The following is a 13,870-nucleotide window of genomic DNA, read 5'->3' on the forward strand; positions in this document are numbered from 1 at the left end:
TGTTCGTTTAATTTATTTTTTCCTAATTTCGCACACAAAGCACTTTTTTCCATTTTTTATGTAATTATTATGTTTGGAATAATATATTTTATAATGTGTCTTCATTGAAATATCATGAAAGTTAATATATACACGTTGGATCTACAAATATTAATTTTATTTGTGAACTATAAGATTTTTAAAGAGAAATTAGTAAAATAAGAGATATATAAAAAATAAAAGAGAGATAGGAGAAAAAATGAATAAAGTATAAAAGTAAGTTTCTATTTTGAAATGAGACAATTTTTTGTGGACACTCCAAAATGGCAAACTGAGATAATTTTTCGTGAACAGAACAAGTATGATATTTGAAAATAAATTTAAAACAAGCAAATTATAATCATTTAAAATTTTAAGATAATTTATATATTAGTGCGTTTTTAGTAGAGAAGAGACTGAATTCCTAGTCAAAATAGGAGACAAATCTCGTCAAAGGGAGACGAAAATTTTGATGATTGGAGAGTTATGACTTTTTCTCATCTATTTACTCAAAATTAAAGTTATGCCGCTTTCCTCGATATCCTCGAACAGGACTTGTGATATGCTCGTTTTGCATCCACTAGTCTCGCAACATGTTTCACTCACTCAGAAATGTGAAAAATCACCTCCACTTGACGAGTTCATTAATTCTTTATTTTCCACGGCCATTCCTTCATGAAAGGTCTAAATAATTTCGCCTTTCGACATGCAATTGTTTAGGCATGAATTGACCATCTTCTTAAACCGTGTCAAGTACTGACCAAGTATTTCATCAAATGCCTGGGTGGCCTCATTTATCTCTTTTCTATTGCATTAGTCTTTATCACATGAAAATAGAATTAGTCTTTATCACATGAAAATAGAAGCTTCAGATCCACGTCTGGATGGAGTTGGGTTTCAAACCAAGAAATCAGATATTCGCCTCTTCCGTGAGCATAAACGGAATAGTGGCCAACTGGAAGTCCTCCTCCAAAGCTCCGTTAGGCGTCTTTCAAATTCGGAAAATCTTGATGAACTCATGCAGAAAAGTGTATGCATCCTCGTTCTTGAGTCCGTAAAACATCGGCATCAGCTTGATATTGAACGATGGTTGTGGAAGGATCCCCTTACAACTGGGCCATAGCTGCCTTATAACAGGGACTTTTTCATGTGCGTCCATAATTCGCCCCTCTTTGAATACTGACTCAAAGACTGGCTCGCGTTTGATTGGTGTTTCTTGCTCATCCTCGCTTTCCGAGCTCAATTCCACCGGTGTTGATGTAGTTAATTCAGACCGAATGGTGACATGAGTCACTATTTCTCTCATTTGTCAATCAGACTCGGTATTCCTTTGGATGAGTCGGTAATCCAACGCTCAAAGTTTGAGCCTCGTCTCATAAACTGCAAAACAAAGAAAATGTAAAAATATTAACAACTATGTACGCCAAAATATCATAACACATAAATAAACAATGCCATGCTCCCCGGCAACAACATCATTTGAAAAGTAATGCATGCACTTTTATACAATGATTCGTATTGATCAATTTGGACACTTTAGACATTTACTAATCATTGAACACACAATTCTCGCTTCAAAACATTAACCCAACATATTAGTATAGGGCATTAAATTAAGATCGTTCCCACGAGAAAAATGGTCTGTTTCAAATACATTTAGACATTTTGGAAAGGATTTTAGCAATGCCACCACACTTTAGGTTGGATTAAGTTTAGTTACTAATGTGATAATTTAACTAAATACTCTTAAATATGAAATCTAAGGCAATACTCTACTAAACTGGTCAATTGGTCAGGGTATATAACCACTAGAACAGACATGCTTGTCAAAAAAAAGAATGTAATAAGGCAAATAAATTTGGACTTGTAAAATAACATGAACAATTCGAAGAGCACTCGAAACTAATGCCAGAGTTAAGTAGAAATTAAGCAAAACCAAAAGAAAATGCATAAACAAAAAATAGATTGGACCACAATTTCCTAACTAACTAAAAGGGCTAAAAGCTATAAAAGTAAACTGCATGGCAGTACAAAAGTAGTACTCCATAAAATAAAATCCTGATCTGACATTCAACCAACAAATTCACAACTTCTTCTTCTCCAAGTAATCAACTGAAACCAAGGGATTGAAATGTCATTGACAAAAGCTTGACACAAAAACAGAGCTTTAACCGAAACTAAGAACACGTAAGAAATATAAACGAAAGATATATAACTGGACCTAGATAGACCATCATGCATGAGAAACACGTAGTGAACCTAAGCAGTCAGATCTAAACATTTTTTGCAAGAAATAAACCAACAAGCAACATGAAAGCACTTAAAACTCCTAGATCTAACACTCGAAAATATAAACAAATGAACAAAAATCAAACCCCAAACATAATGTAACAAGACTCATGATTAACCAAAATAAACTTGCAATAATTTCCAAAACACAAATAAATCCTTAAACATCAAACATAAACCGAAAGTAAACAATATCCAACCCAAGTAGAAGTAATCTACGTAAATTTACTAACGAGCTATCAATATCTAAAATATGAAGTAATGATACGATCAAGGGAACCGGACCCGAGAAGCGCAATTCATCGAAGGTGCTTGGGAGGCCCGTTACGAGATCCATGGAAAGACAAAGCCTGGAGTCGTCCTTTCTGTGAAGACCATGCTCTTAGAGTCTTTGTTACACAAAGGCCGGAAAGCGAAGTGAAGACAAGAACAAAGAGTTTGCCTGGTCGGGCGACCTGAACGACGTACTGGGCGTTTTCATTGGCAATCCAGAGAGTTTGCCCGAGTCGGGCAGCGGGAACGCCTGACCAGGCGTTTTCTATGACACTCCAGAGAGTTTTGCCCGGTTGGGCGAAGTGCAGCCGACGGAATGCCTACCGGATGTTGAAGCGAAGATACAATTAGAGTCAGAAAGTTCACCGTCTAATACCTCTTACCCGATTACTTAAATAATTGATAATATATGATGTCACGCAAATTTTATTTCTAATGTTGCTTTAGATTTAATGCAATCACAAGGATATTATTTGATTTACACATTAAATGTTATTGGGAAAATTTCAATTTTGTGTCGTGTGCATATTTAATAAATTGTTAAATGGAGTATGTAATTTTCATGATGAAAAATTAGATCGCATACAATTATAGGGAAAAAAAAATCAACATTTGTGTATTTATAGGCTATTATTTTTGTTTTAAAAAGTTTGAACCATGTATTTGTATTTGTTGATTTCATTTGTAACAAAAAATCAATGAAGAAAAAAAGTGTACCTATCATGATTACCTCAATTTTTTGGATATATACAGAACCCGTAGTCCTCAACTCTTTGGAGAGAGATTTCGGAAAAATGGTCTCAATTCGGAATTTGCAGGCCTTTCGAAATTGAGGATTAAATTTTTTGACCTTTCAGAATATAGGATCGTGGTATGCGAATTTTTCAGAATAAGGGATTTTCGATATTTTAACTATTTTTTCTTCTTTTCCCTTATTATTTGTCACACAATATTTGTCGCACGATATTTTATCAAAATTGTGGTGAAAATATTAGGGATAATTTGGTCGATTCATAAATATTGTTGGACAAATAATAAGGAAAAAGAAGAAAAAATAGATAAAGTATAAAAAATCCCTTATTTCCAAAAATTCGCATGCCACGATCCCATATTCTGAAAGGTCAACGAATTTGATGCTCAATTTCGAAAGGCCTGCGAATTGAGACTCTTTTTCCGAAATCTATCACTCTTTGGACGACAAGAAAATAATCAAAGACAAAAAAAGTATTTTTGTATAATAAAAGTACTAGTAAAACCAAATGGTCAGGGGATCAATCATTACCTTTGGGTATGGAGCAATTTTAAATCCTTGGGCCAATTATCCCACCCATTGAGGTGTCTACAAATCAGCATGGGAAATAGTTAGAGGTGTCTACAAATCAGCATGGGGAATAGTTAGTGGGTCTGCAGATGGATACCTTGGTAATTAAAAAAAATAATGAGAATTAAATAATAATGAATGAAATTAGAGTGTGGTTACAAAAAGGTGCAAGGCCGGTACATGCTCTAGACCACATTTTTCTATTGGAATTTTTTATTTGAATTTTTTGTTTACCTATTCATTTGTGCAGACGCATACAATCTTTTCCTTGTTCCTGGGAAATTTAATGTGTGCGTTTGTCGAGCATCCTCCAATTTATATTTTCCAGCGGCAGTTGCATTTGCATGGGTTAAATCACCTGCAGGTATTAATTCTTCAAGTTTTGCGTTGTGAAGAGGTTTTGTTGAAATATTGGTGGATTAATGACTATGATCCATCTTTCTTAATTTTCCACTGTAGCTCTGACAATATGGGTGTTCCAAGGAGATGGATCAAACAATTGCTTGGCAAAAAGAAATCAGAGAAGGGCGAAAATGTTGGTGATTTATATTCTCTTCTATCATAAATTCATCATTGTTGTGTATTGTTACACATAGAGATAGGATGCCTACCTTTAGATAGTTAATGTGCAGATTTGTATGAAGATCGTAAATCTCAATTTGGGGGTTTCAATGTGCAGATTTCTAGAAATGGTAGAAAGAGCAACCATAGCAATAGCAGCCACAGCAAGAGCTCTGTTGAACATGAGAGAGGCAGATTTGAAAACGTTTTGAATGAAAATGTGGACACAGAAGTTGAAGATGCATTCTGGCAGTGGGAGATGGACCACTCCGGTGCGCCTTCGACTCCCCTTGAGACGAAAACCTCTGTGGACCACCCGCCTTCTGTTTCACCACGTGCGGAAAATGCATCTGAGCAGCAACCTCAAGAGGATTGGAGAGAAGAATGGTTGGATGAATATGCCAAGGGGAAGGAAGGCAGCTTCAAGGCATCTTTGGATTCACCAAACTCACCGGGGGAGCAAAGTGCAGCTCAGCTTGAAGATGATGCTATACAAGGATGGGCAACGCTGGATGTCAGAGAGGTGGTTGAGTCAGATCCTGATCCAGATCCAATTAGTCCACTATCCGGCTCACTCGAGTTGGAATATGAAGCTCCAGATGCCGAATATGCAAACGATACATCTAATTTAGAGGAGGACCAGAATATGCAGGAGGAATTGGCAACCCGGCATATCCAAACAGCATTTAGAGGATTTCTGGTATAGCTTTCATTGAATTTGTAAACTGTTTTCTTCCTTGCTAGCATAAGGGATTTGGAGAGCTATCCTTAATCCATCTTCTGCTTTCAGGTGCAAAACGAAGCCAAAACTAAAACTAAAACTCGACCGCCTATGAATGAAGAATTGGCTGCCTTACGAATCCAAACTGTGTATAGAGGATTCATGGTATAGAGAATTCATTCATTTATGGAAACAATATGTTTGCAGTGTTTGTTTACCATAATGAGCACTAACTATGCTTCCTATGTTTTGTTATACATCAGGCTAGACGAGCCTTTCGTCCTAGAAAAGGAATGGCAAGGCTTCAAGCTCTAGTGAAAGGTAATACTGTGAAAAGGCAAGCTGCCATTGCCCTTCGCTGTATTCAAGCTCTGGTAAAAGTTCAGGTCCATTCCCGAGCTAAACATGTCCGCTCTACATTACAAAATCAATCTGTACAAAAGAAGCTGATACAACAACTTGAAGTTGAGGCTCCAGCTAAAAAACCTGAAGTAAGTCATTTGCAATTTACTTTGTTAAGCTCAAAATCTTACATGAATTGCTTTCTCGCCGATCTAGCTTGTACAGAACACACAGAATGGGTGGTGTGACAAGGTTGGCTCTGCTGCTGAAATCCGAGCCAGGTCGCAGAAAAGGCAGGAGGCCGCTGCTAAGCGTGAAAAAGCAAGAGCTTATGCCTTAGCTCGTCAGGTAAACGTCTCTTTAATTATCCTCAATTGTGAAATTGTGGCTGTAAGAGAGTAGTGCACAAGAAAAAGAAACATCTCTGATATGATGATTATGTTTGAAATGAAAAAAAAAATCATTATCCTGTAGTGGCAGGCTGGGATAAGGCATCAGCCTCAGCAGCAGCAGCGGCGGCGGCAGCCTCCTCAGCAGAAGGAGGAGGCAACACCTGCTGGTTTCCCCACAGTTAAAAGTGAGTGGGGATGGAATTGGTCGGAGCGATGGATGACTGTTCGCCCATGGGAAACTAGCTTTTCAGATGATGCTGGTGTTAGAGATGGGACGAAGAGTCCTACAAAAGTACAGGTTGCTCTAGTGGATGTTCCTTCATCGACAGAGAGAAAGCCATTGTCAAGTACAGGTAACGGAAAACCTATCCCCCGTTTCAACACCGCCACTGAGAAAGGTCCTTCATCGAAGAAGGTAGCTGCTGCGTTGGTAACTCCAACCCCTGTTTCGAGTAGGAATCCGAAAACACCTATAAAAAATTCAGCAACCTCGAGGTCAGCTGTTGGCTCTAGATCGTTCAGTACTCCTAAAGAGCGATCCAACCTTTCAGATATTCAAGACAGGAAGCGATTGTCTCTGCCTGGTAAAGGTTTCTCTCACTCACACACACAAACAAATCCTTGTCATATTTGGTCCCGTATATGAATTCTGGATGTGTCAAAATAGAGTTGACGAATTTGGTTGAAACAGGGACAGTGCATGGAGCTAAGCTTGTTGCTCAGACTGCTGTCAGCAGCCGCCCCCGCACTCAGAAGCCCAGGGGTTCCAGAAGCAAACAGAACGGGAACGATGTGAGGCCCTCGAAGCTCAGCCGTTAGCTCTCCCACAAAGCACACATTCTTGGAGCGGAAACAGCCACAAAACACAACAGAGCCACGAATGAAATGCATGGACTCAACAACTATTTTGTACAGGAAAGGATTTGTATTCAGTTCAGCAGTATTTGCATTGTACACTACAATCATTATAAAATGAGTTATTTAAGTAGTTTATCCATCGTCTATGAGTTCATGCAGTATCTTCAATTATTTCTAAACTTTGCACGACTGTGTGACACCCATGTTTACAGTATCTCTGTGTGACACCCATGTTTACAGTATCGTCTATGAGTTCATGCAGTATCTTCAATTATTTATAAAATGGTGCATAGTCATATGAATATCGTATATTTTGCAGTATTTCTTTCTAAAAATACGGACTAATTGATTATCTCGAGCAGTATCTAGATTGTGGTGTAAATGGAGTATAAGAGCACTCCCAATGGCACTCCCTTATTTCTCCCTTATTTCTCCCTAACTCCTGCCACATCAGCGCCACATCAGCATCACATTTTATCCCCAGTTTTTAGCCAACTGCTACATTGGTTTCTCCCTTATTTCTCCCTTATTTCTCCCTAACTCAACATTTCATTTTTACATCATTATTTTTTATATTATTTAATTTTTCCTACAAATGTATTTAATAAATAGACTAATAATGAACAATTCATCGTTGTATTAATCATTGGAAAATATAATACAACGAGAAAAAAAAAACTACAAATAAAAAACGCAAATAAACAAAGATTTAAAAAAAAAAAAACTAAGACGGAGGGGCCGGAGGGGCGTCGGGATCGAGGCCCATCGTAATCTGCAGGCTTTGGATGCATTTCCAGAGGGCCGCCTTTTCTTCAGGGGTCCCGCTGCCGGTGAAGTACAGCGTGTACATCTGCGTCAGATTGGCGACATTGCTCGAATAAGTGGCTTTTTCTAAGTCGATGTGGGGTTCCGACTCGACTTCCGACGTTGTGCCCTTCCCCTTCCGCCTCCCCTTCGCCTTCTTCGCTCCCTCCGGGCGCTCGTGCGGACCATCCCCACTCAAGTCGATGTGGGTCGCGCTCCCCTCGCTCTCCGAAACGCTAAGTCGCGAGTGCACCGATTTCCCATGCAGCGCGACGTGCATCCCCGTCCGGAATTTGGGGAGATCCTTCAGCTTATCGTAGATGTTCCAATACTTGAACCCCTTCGACAAGTACTTGCCACAATACCTCTTCATGGCCTCATCTCGGACCATATGCTCGTTCTGGCCACTGGGCATGTTCGCCAACAAGTTAGAATAAATACCGTTGAAGTGGCCGCAGTCCCTCATGAGGCGCTCCCAATGCCGACGGATCGCCTCGCGCCATGGTCCTTCATTGAGGCAGTCTTGTGGCTCCCGTACTTCGCGGCAACCCGCTCCCGAATATGATCTCGGTCTGGTAGTTGCTGCGCTCCGCGTTCTGTGACATGTCCGCCCCAGCAGGGGCTATCGGCTCGGACTCTTGCGAGTGTAAGTAGTCCTACCCGCTTCGGCCTCTCATCGGAACCCGTATCGAGCCGCAGCCGACGACGCCGCCGGCGCTTCCTCCTCCCGCTCCTAGAAGGCGCTCGGTGGGCGTTTTCTTCCATATCGAAGTCCTCCGCGCTCGGTGTCGCGGCCTCGAGATTCTTGGTCGCTGGGGGTTGATCCGGGGTGTCGAACCGGGGCCGATACACATCGTCGGGCTGGAGAGGGCATTCTGCCGGCGGAGTTGAAGTACGGAGAAAGTCTCCGCGCCGGAGGAGTCTGCAAAGGAGACGGACCCGCGTATGGAAGTTGGCCGGGAGGAGAACCCATCGCCAACAACGAGTGCATCCACTGCTCGTTTGCTTCATCCGTGTTGGGAATTTGTGAACTCGACTCTTTCCCCTTACCCTTACCCTTACCCGAGCGGGAATTTTTCTTCCAAAAGCTCATAATTTTTGGAAGATTGATGAAGATTGAAGATTGGGAGAAGAGATTGAAAATGGAGAGAATGAAGATTGTGGGTGATGAATGGAGGAAGTGGAGGAAATATTTATAGGGGTGGGATGTAAAAATAGCCGTTGGGCCGAAAAAAAAAAAAAAAAAAATTTAAATATCGCCGAGCGTCGCCGTCACAACAGTGGCCGGCGATCGCTCGGCGATAATCCGGCGAAAAAACGCCGCTTGGCGAAATAACGGTAGGATTATCCCCGAATTGTCGCCGATTTCACCACAACGGCCGGCGATAATCCGGCGATAATCCGGCGATGTTCGGCAATTTTTCGCCGGATTTTCGCCACCCCCATTGGGAGTGCTCTAAATACATTTCCTTTTACGGGCACACATACATTACCTTCAGCAGCAGGGGAGTGCAATATTTTTTCTATTCATATACTTGCACCATTCGAAAATAGGAGTATTTCGTTACCATAATATTTATTTATAATCCTCTACTACGATTGGAGAATATTGTCTGAATTGAGAAGCTACAATCCACTATTGATACTTGAAAGTTGAAAGTTATAATTACAAAAGATCCTTTAACTGTATTTTACTCCCTCCGTCCTCGATTAAGAGTCATATTTTGACTGGGCACGAGTTTTAAGAAATATAAAGAAAAGTTGGTTGAAAAAATTAGTGCAATGTGAGATCCATTTTTTTATATTAGTTTTATAATAAAATGCGAGTGAATTGAGTTAGTGAATGTGAGACTACTTACTATTTATGATAAAAATGAAGTGTGATTCTTAATTGAGGACGGATCGAAATGGAAAAATGTGACCCTTAATCGGAGGGACGGAGGGACTATTATATTAATTCGGTTCCCTTTTGATTCTTTCGAGGCATTAACAGGTCAACAAATTCTAAAAAATATAAATACGGGAGTAGTAAATTTACAAAATTGGAATTATAAGCAATGGAAAGCAGCATTCCAAAAGGGAAAGAAAATGGCGAAAGAAGAGAAAGCAATCCATATAACGGGATTGTTGCAACGCAAAATCCATAAATCTGAAAAACACCATTCGCCGCAGCATCATCCATGAAATCACACTCTTCTCTCTAGTAATCGAAGAAGAAATTCATCCGCAGCCATGGCAATTTCCTCCCCACTGCTAATCCTCCTCCTCTCTCCACCACTCCTCTTCTTCTTCCTCGCTCCTCGGATCCTGCCGCCGCGCCAAATCTCCATCTCCCTCCGCCCTAAAATCGCCTTCCTCTTCCTCACCAACTCCAACCTCCACTTCGCCCCCCTCTGGGACCGCTTCTTCTCCAATGCCACTCAACCACTACAACATCTACATCCACGCCGACCCCTCACTCAAAATCAAAATCAAAATCGCCCCCTTCCAAGGCGTCTTCAAGGACAGGCTCATCCCCTCCAAGCCAACTCACCGATCCTCGCCGACTCTCATCTCCGCCGCGTGCCGCCTCCTCGCCACCGCGATCCTCGACGACCCCTCCAACGCCTACTTCGCCCTCATCTCGCAGCACTGCATCCCGCTCCACTCCTTCAACTACCTCTACAATTTCCTCTTCGATTTACGCAGATTGTCGCGGAATTTGCAATTCTCCAGCTACATTGAAATTCTAGACAGTGAGTCCACTCTGTGGGATCGCTACAACGCTAGGGGGCCTAATGTGATGCTTCCCGAGGTCAATTTCGATCAATTCCGCGTCGGATCGCAGTTTTTCGTGCTCACACGGAGGCACGCATTGATGGTGATCGAGGAAAGGCGGCTATGGCGGAAGTTCAAGCTCCCTTGCTTGAATGTGGAGTCTTGTTATCCAGAAGAGCATTATTTTCCCACGCTTTTGTCGATGCAGGACCCTAATGGCTGCAGCCACTATACACTCACGAGGGTTAATTGGACGGATAGTGTTAATGGCCATCCCCACACTTATCACCCTCCCGAGTTGTCGGCTGACCTAATTTACACTCTCCGGGAGTCGAATTCGAGCTATTCGCATATGTTCGCAAGGAAATTCTCTCCGGATTGCTTGAAGCCTCTGATGGAAATGGCGGACGAGGTTATCTTCAAGGACTAATCATTTTGCCATTGGTGAGTTAGATGCTTTATTTAATTACTTTAATTATATTCTGCTCAGTATTCTCAACTTGTTTGATTTAGCTAGTTCTTGGATGATTTCACTCAGTATTTTGATCATGTGGTCTGGTCTATATAGCTGTCTGTGATTGTCTTTTTACTTGTTGATTGTTAAGAAATTGTGGTAATTTATTGGCCTTGTTTAGTCGTTTGTTGTTTGTTTCTTATATAGGTGGTGATAGTTCAGAGTCTTCAGAGTTAGGGACTGAACTGGATGGATTACCAAAAACCTCAAATTCTTATCTTTCATGGAATGGTTCAATGTAGAGGTGGCATTATACAAAATTTGGTTGATATCTTGGAGAGCTTTATATGATTCCTTTCTGCCCTTTTGATATGCTCCTTTAAGCTTTATGAACTATACTAAACTTGGAGGGGGGGTCAAAAGATAAATGCAATATGATCGAACCCTTTTCGTTTGTTGTTGCAGAAGAAGGAACATGGAAGGCTAATTTTGAGAGTCTTTTGGAAGGAATGATGTTGAAACTGCAGTGGGATTGGGTTCTTTGAGTGGCTGGTAAAATAAATGCCCTAAACCTAAGTAACCCCATGGTTTCCAAATTCCAACTCAAGCAATTTTAAGTGCCATTTAAATCTAGGACTGCAAACTATGGTGTAATTTGGTGGTGTGATGCTTCTGAATGGTGGTTGAATAGGGCTTTGTAAACATCCAACAAAAGAGAGTGGTTGGAATTGTGATTGGGACGTTTGGTTCCTTTTGTTTATATTGTAAATATGTGTATGAATGGTGTGGGATGACAAAGTCTGAGAATTCTTGCCTCAAACATAATGAAGCAATGCCTAATTGCCTATTTCGTTTTATTCAAGGTGATTCATTGGTGAACCGTGATCTTGTTTACAAGAAGGAGCAATTCTTGCCTCAATTATCTTACCCTTTTCTACATTTGACATTTAACATTTGACATTTGACATTTGACATTTGACATTCCCTCGTTGATATTGGAATATGAGGTTATCCCTTATCCAAATCTACCAAATTCTTGAATTGAATAAGCACTCATAAGGATTGAAAAGCAAAGGATGCTTTACATCAAAAGAAAGGATGATTGAAGCTTACTCCTTTCCTACATATTGCTTATTTTAATGGATGCTTTACTTGACACTACTCTGTATTGTATTGAAGGGTTGATAAAAGTACTGGCACTTGTTAATTGGATTTTGTAACTGAAATATCATACTACCTCCGAATTAAGAGTCTGCTGACAAGCAACTGCGCGCGTTATAGGACCACATGTATACTGCCTTGATTTAATTTAAAAAATACTTACGTATAATTCAAATGGTTCAAAATTATTCATTTGTTCATATGAATTAGGCAACCCTTCAAAATTACCCCCATCTCATGCTACTCACACTTTTCTATTTTATCGACTTCGGATCTCGAATTAAGGTCTATTGACAAGCAACTCCGTGCGTTATTGGACCATACTTCATGTTGTACCGCCTTGATTTAATTTAAAAAATACTTGCATATAATCCAAATAGTTCAAAATTATTTATCAGTTCACATGAATTAGGCAACCCTGCAAAGTGAAAAAAACATATTGGTCAACTTTCATGATACGAAGTAGGGCTGACAATTTTTGGCACGACACGATAACACGACACGAACCCGCATGAAATTATTGGGTATGTGCCCAAGCTTATTGGGTTCGTGTCCTTATCGTGTCAACACGATAAGGACACGAAAACTTCGTGTCGTGTTCGTGTTACACGTTAAGAAATAAGATTAATATATTATAATAATATTATTATTTTATTTATTTTAAAATTTTAAAAATTTAAAATTAAAATTTAAAATTTAATATTAGAAATAATATTTATATATTATAATATTATTATTATAGTGTCGTTATTGTGTCGTGTCATATGTGTTATTATCGTGTCGTGTTGACCCGAAGTGGTTCGTGTCGTTAATGGGTTCGTGTTGTGTTCGTGTGTCACACCTCAACCCTTATGACGTATGCACTTACTATAAATAAATTCTAAATTTTCAAAAGCACACATATTATATAATTTTCAAAGAGCACATTTATCAAGTACATATTTCAAACATTCTAAACCGTAATGGGACCCTCTCACCACTCTGTATACTATACATTTATCTACATGCAAAAAAATGATGAGGAGGAGAAGGTTGCCAAAATGCGTCAGCCGCCGACCCTTATAATAACTGTAACTCACATCAACCCACGCATTATTGATATCTTATTCCTGAAAAATATTAGTGGTTTATATGAGCCACAACTCAGTGTATATAAATCTTACCTTTAATTCCACATCCCATATATCAAACATACTCTTTAACCAATATATAAAACAATAATCAACAAATATTAAAATTAATTCCATATACATATGCACGTGCCACTCTGTTCAGTTTATTATTCTGTGATAGTTCAAGCATGGTATCTGCCCGGGAATTCCAATATGCCACTATGATTTGACCCGAAGGTCCCACTATGATTTGACCCGTAGGTCCCACTATGATTTGACCCGTAGGTCCCAATATGATTTGACCCGAAGGTCCCAATATGTCCACTATGATTTCAGATTCAAGACATGACTATCACAGATCCTCTTTAATCAAATGATTCAATTAATTCCAATACCATATGCAAAACATATCTATTGCACCAATCACATACCCATATCATATTCCACTCAATAATTCCAATTTAATATACTATTTATTGCAGCAAGCATATATCCACATCATCATAATTAAACACATATCATATAAGTATCACATCATATAATTCAAATATTCACTCCAATTTAACACATAGCAATTAATCACATAAAATATGTAAAACTAAAAGTGTGATTTATACACACCTGAAAATGATAGATAATCAAGTCAACTCCCGATTCTGTCTCTTAAATTACCCTCGATCCTGATTGCAGTTATTTGAATCCCTAATTTCCATCCTTCGTTCTATAAATTTCTCCTGTATGAATAATGTTTCTCTCCTTCCTTTTTATTTTTCTTTCCCTCGGTAGTTTCTTATTTCTCTAACTCTA

The 13,870-nt window shown here is 39.6% G+C and overlaps 1 protein-coding gene and 1 pseudogene across 2 annotated transcripts; both read left to right on the plus strand.

Moving 5' to 3' along the window:
* The first annotated feature begins 4,155 nt into the window (after positions 1-4,155).
* On the plus strand, positions 4,156-6,910 carry LOC125217935 (protein IQ-DOMAIN 5-like). Of its 2 annotated transcripts, XM_048119516.1 has the most exons (8): positions 4,156-4,265; positions 4,361-4,436; positions 4,581-5,162; positions 5,253-5,348; positions 5,447-5,674; positions 5,742-5,873; positions 6,000-6,501; positions 6,609-6,910. In XM_048119516.1, the coding sequence occupies exons 2-8, from the start codon at positions 4,371-4,373 to the stop codon at positions 6,734-6,736; spliced, it is 1,734 nt and encodes a 577-aa protein (XP_047975473.1). In that variant the 5' UTR covers positions 4,156-4,265; positions 4,361-4,370; the 3' UTR covers positions 6,737-6,910. The 2 variants fall into 2 exon arrangements, with proteins under 2 accessions (XP_047975473.1, XP_047975474.1); XM_048119517.1 differs by lacking the exon at positions 4,156-4,265 and having other exon boundaries at positions 4,361-4,440.
* A 2,727-nt stretch (positions 6,911-9,637) lies between these two features.
* Positions 9,638-11,647, plus strand: LOC125219621 (annotated as a pseudogene).
* Positions 11,648-13,870: the final 2,223 nt, after the last annotated feature.

This window comes from Salvia hispanica, chromosome 4, assembly GCF_023119035.1.
Source record: "Salvia hispanica cultivar TCC Black 2014 chromosome 4, UniMelb_Shisp_WGS_1.0, whole genome shotgun sequence".
Classification (NCBI taxonomy): Eukaryota; Viridiplantae; Streptophyta; class Magnoliopsida; order Lamiales; family Lamiaceae; genus Salvia; species Salvia hispanica.

Coding starts and splice junctions, on each gene's coding strand:
- LOC125217935 (XM_048119516.1), top strand. CDS start 4,371: ATGGGTGTTCCAAGGAGATGGATCAAACAATTGCTTGGCAAAAAGAAA. Junction 5,349..5,446: donor CTGTGTATAGAGGATTCATG/GTATAGAGAATT, acceptor GTTATACATCAG/GCTAGACGAGCCTTTCGTCC. Junction 5,675..5,741: donor CTCCAGCTAAAAAACCTGAA/GTAAGTCATTTG, acceptor TCGCCGATCTAG/CTTGTACAGAACACACAGAA.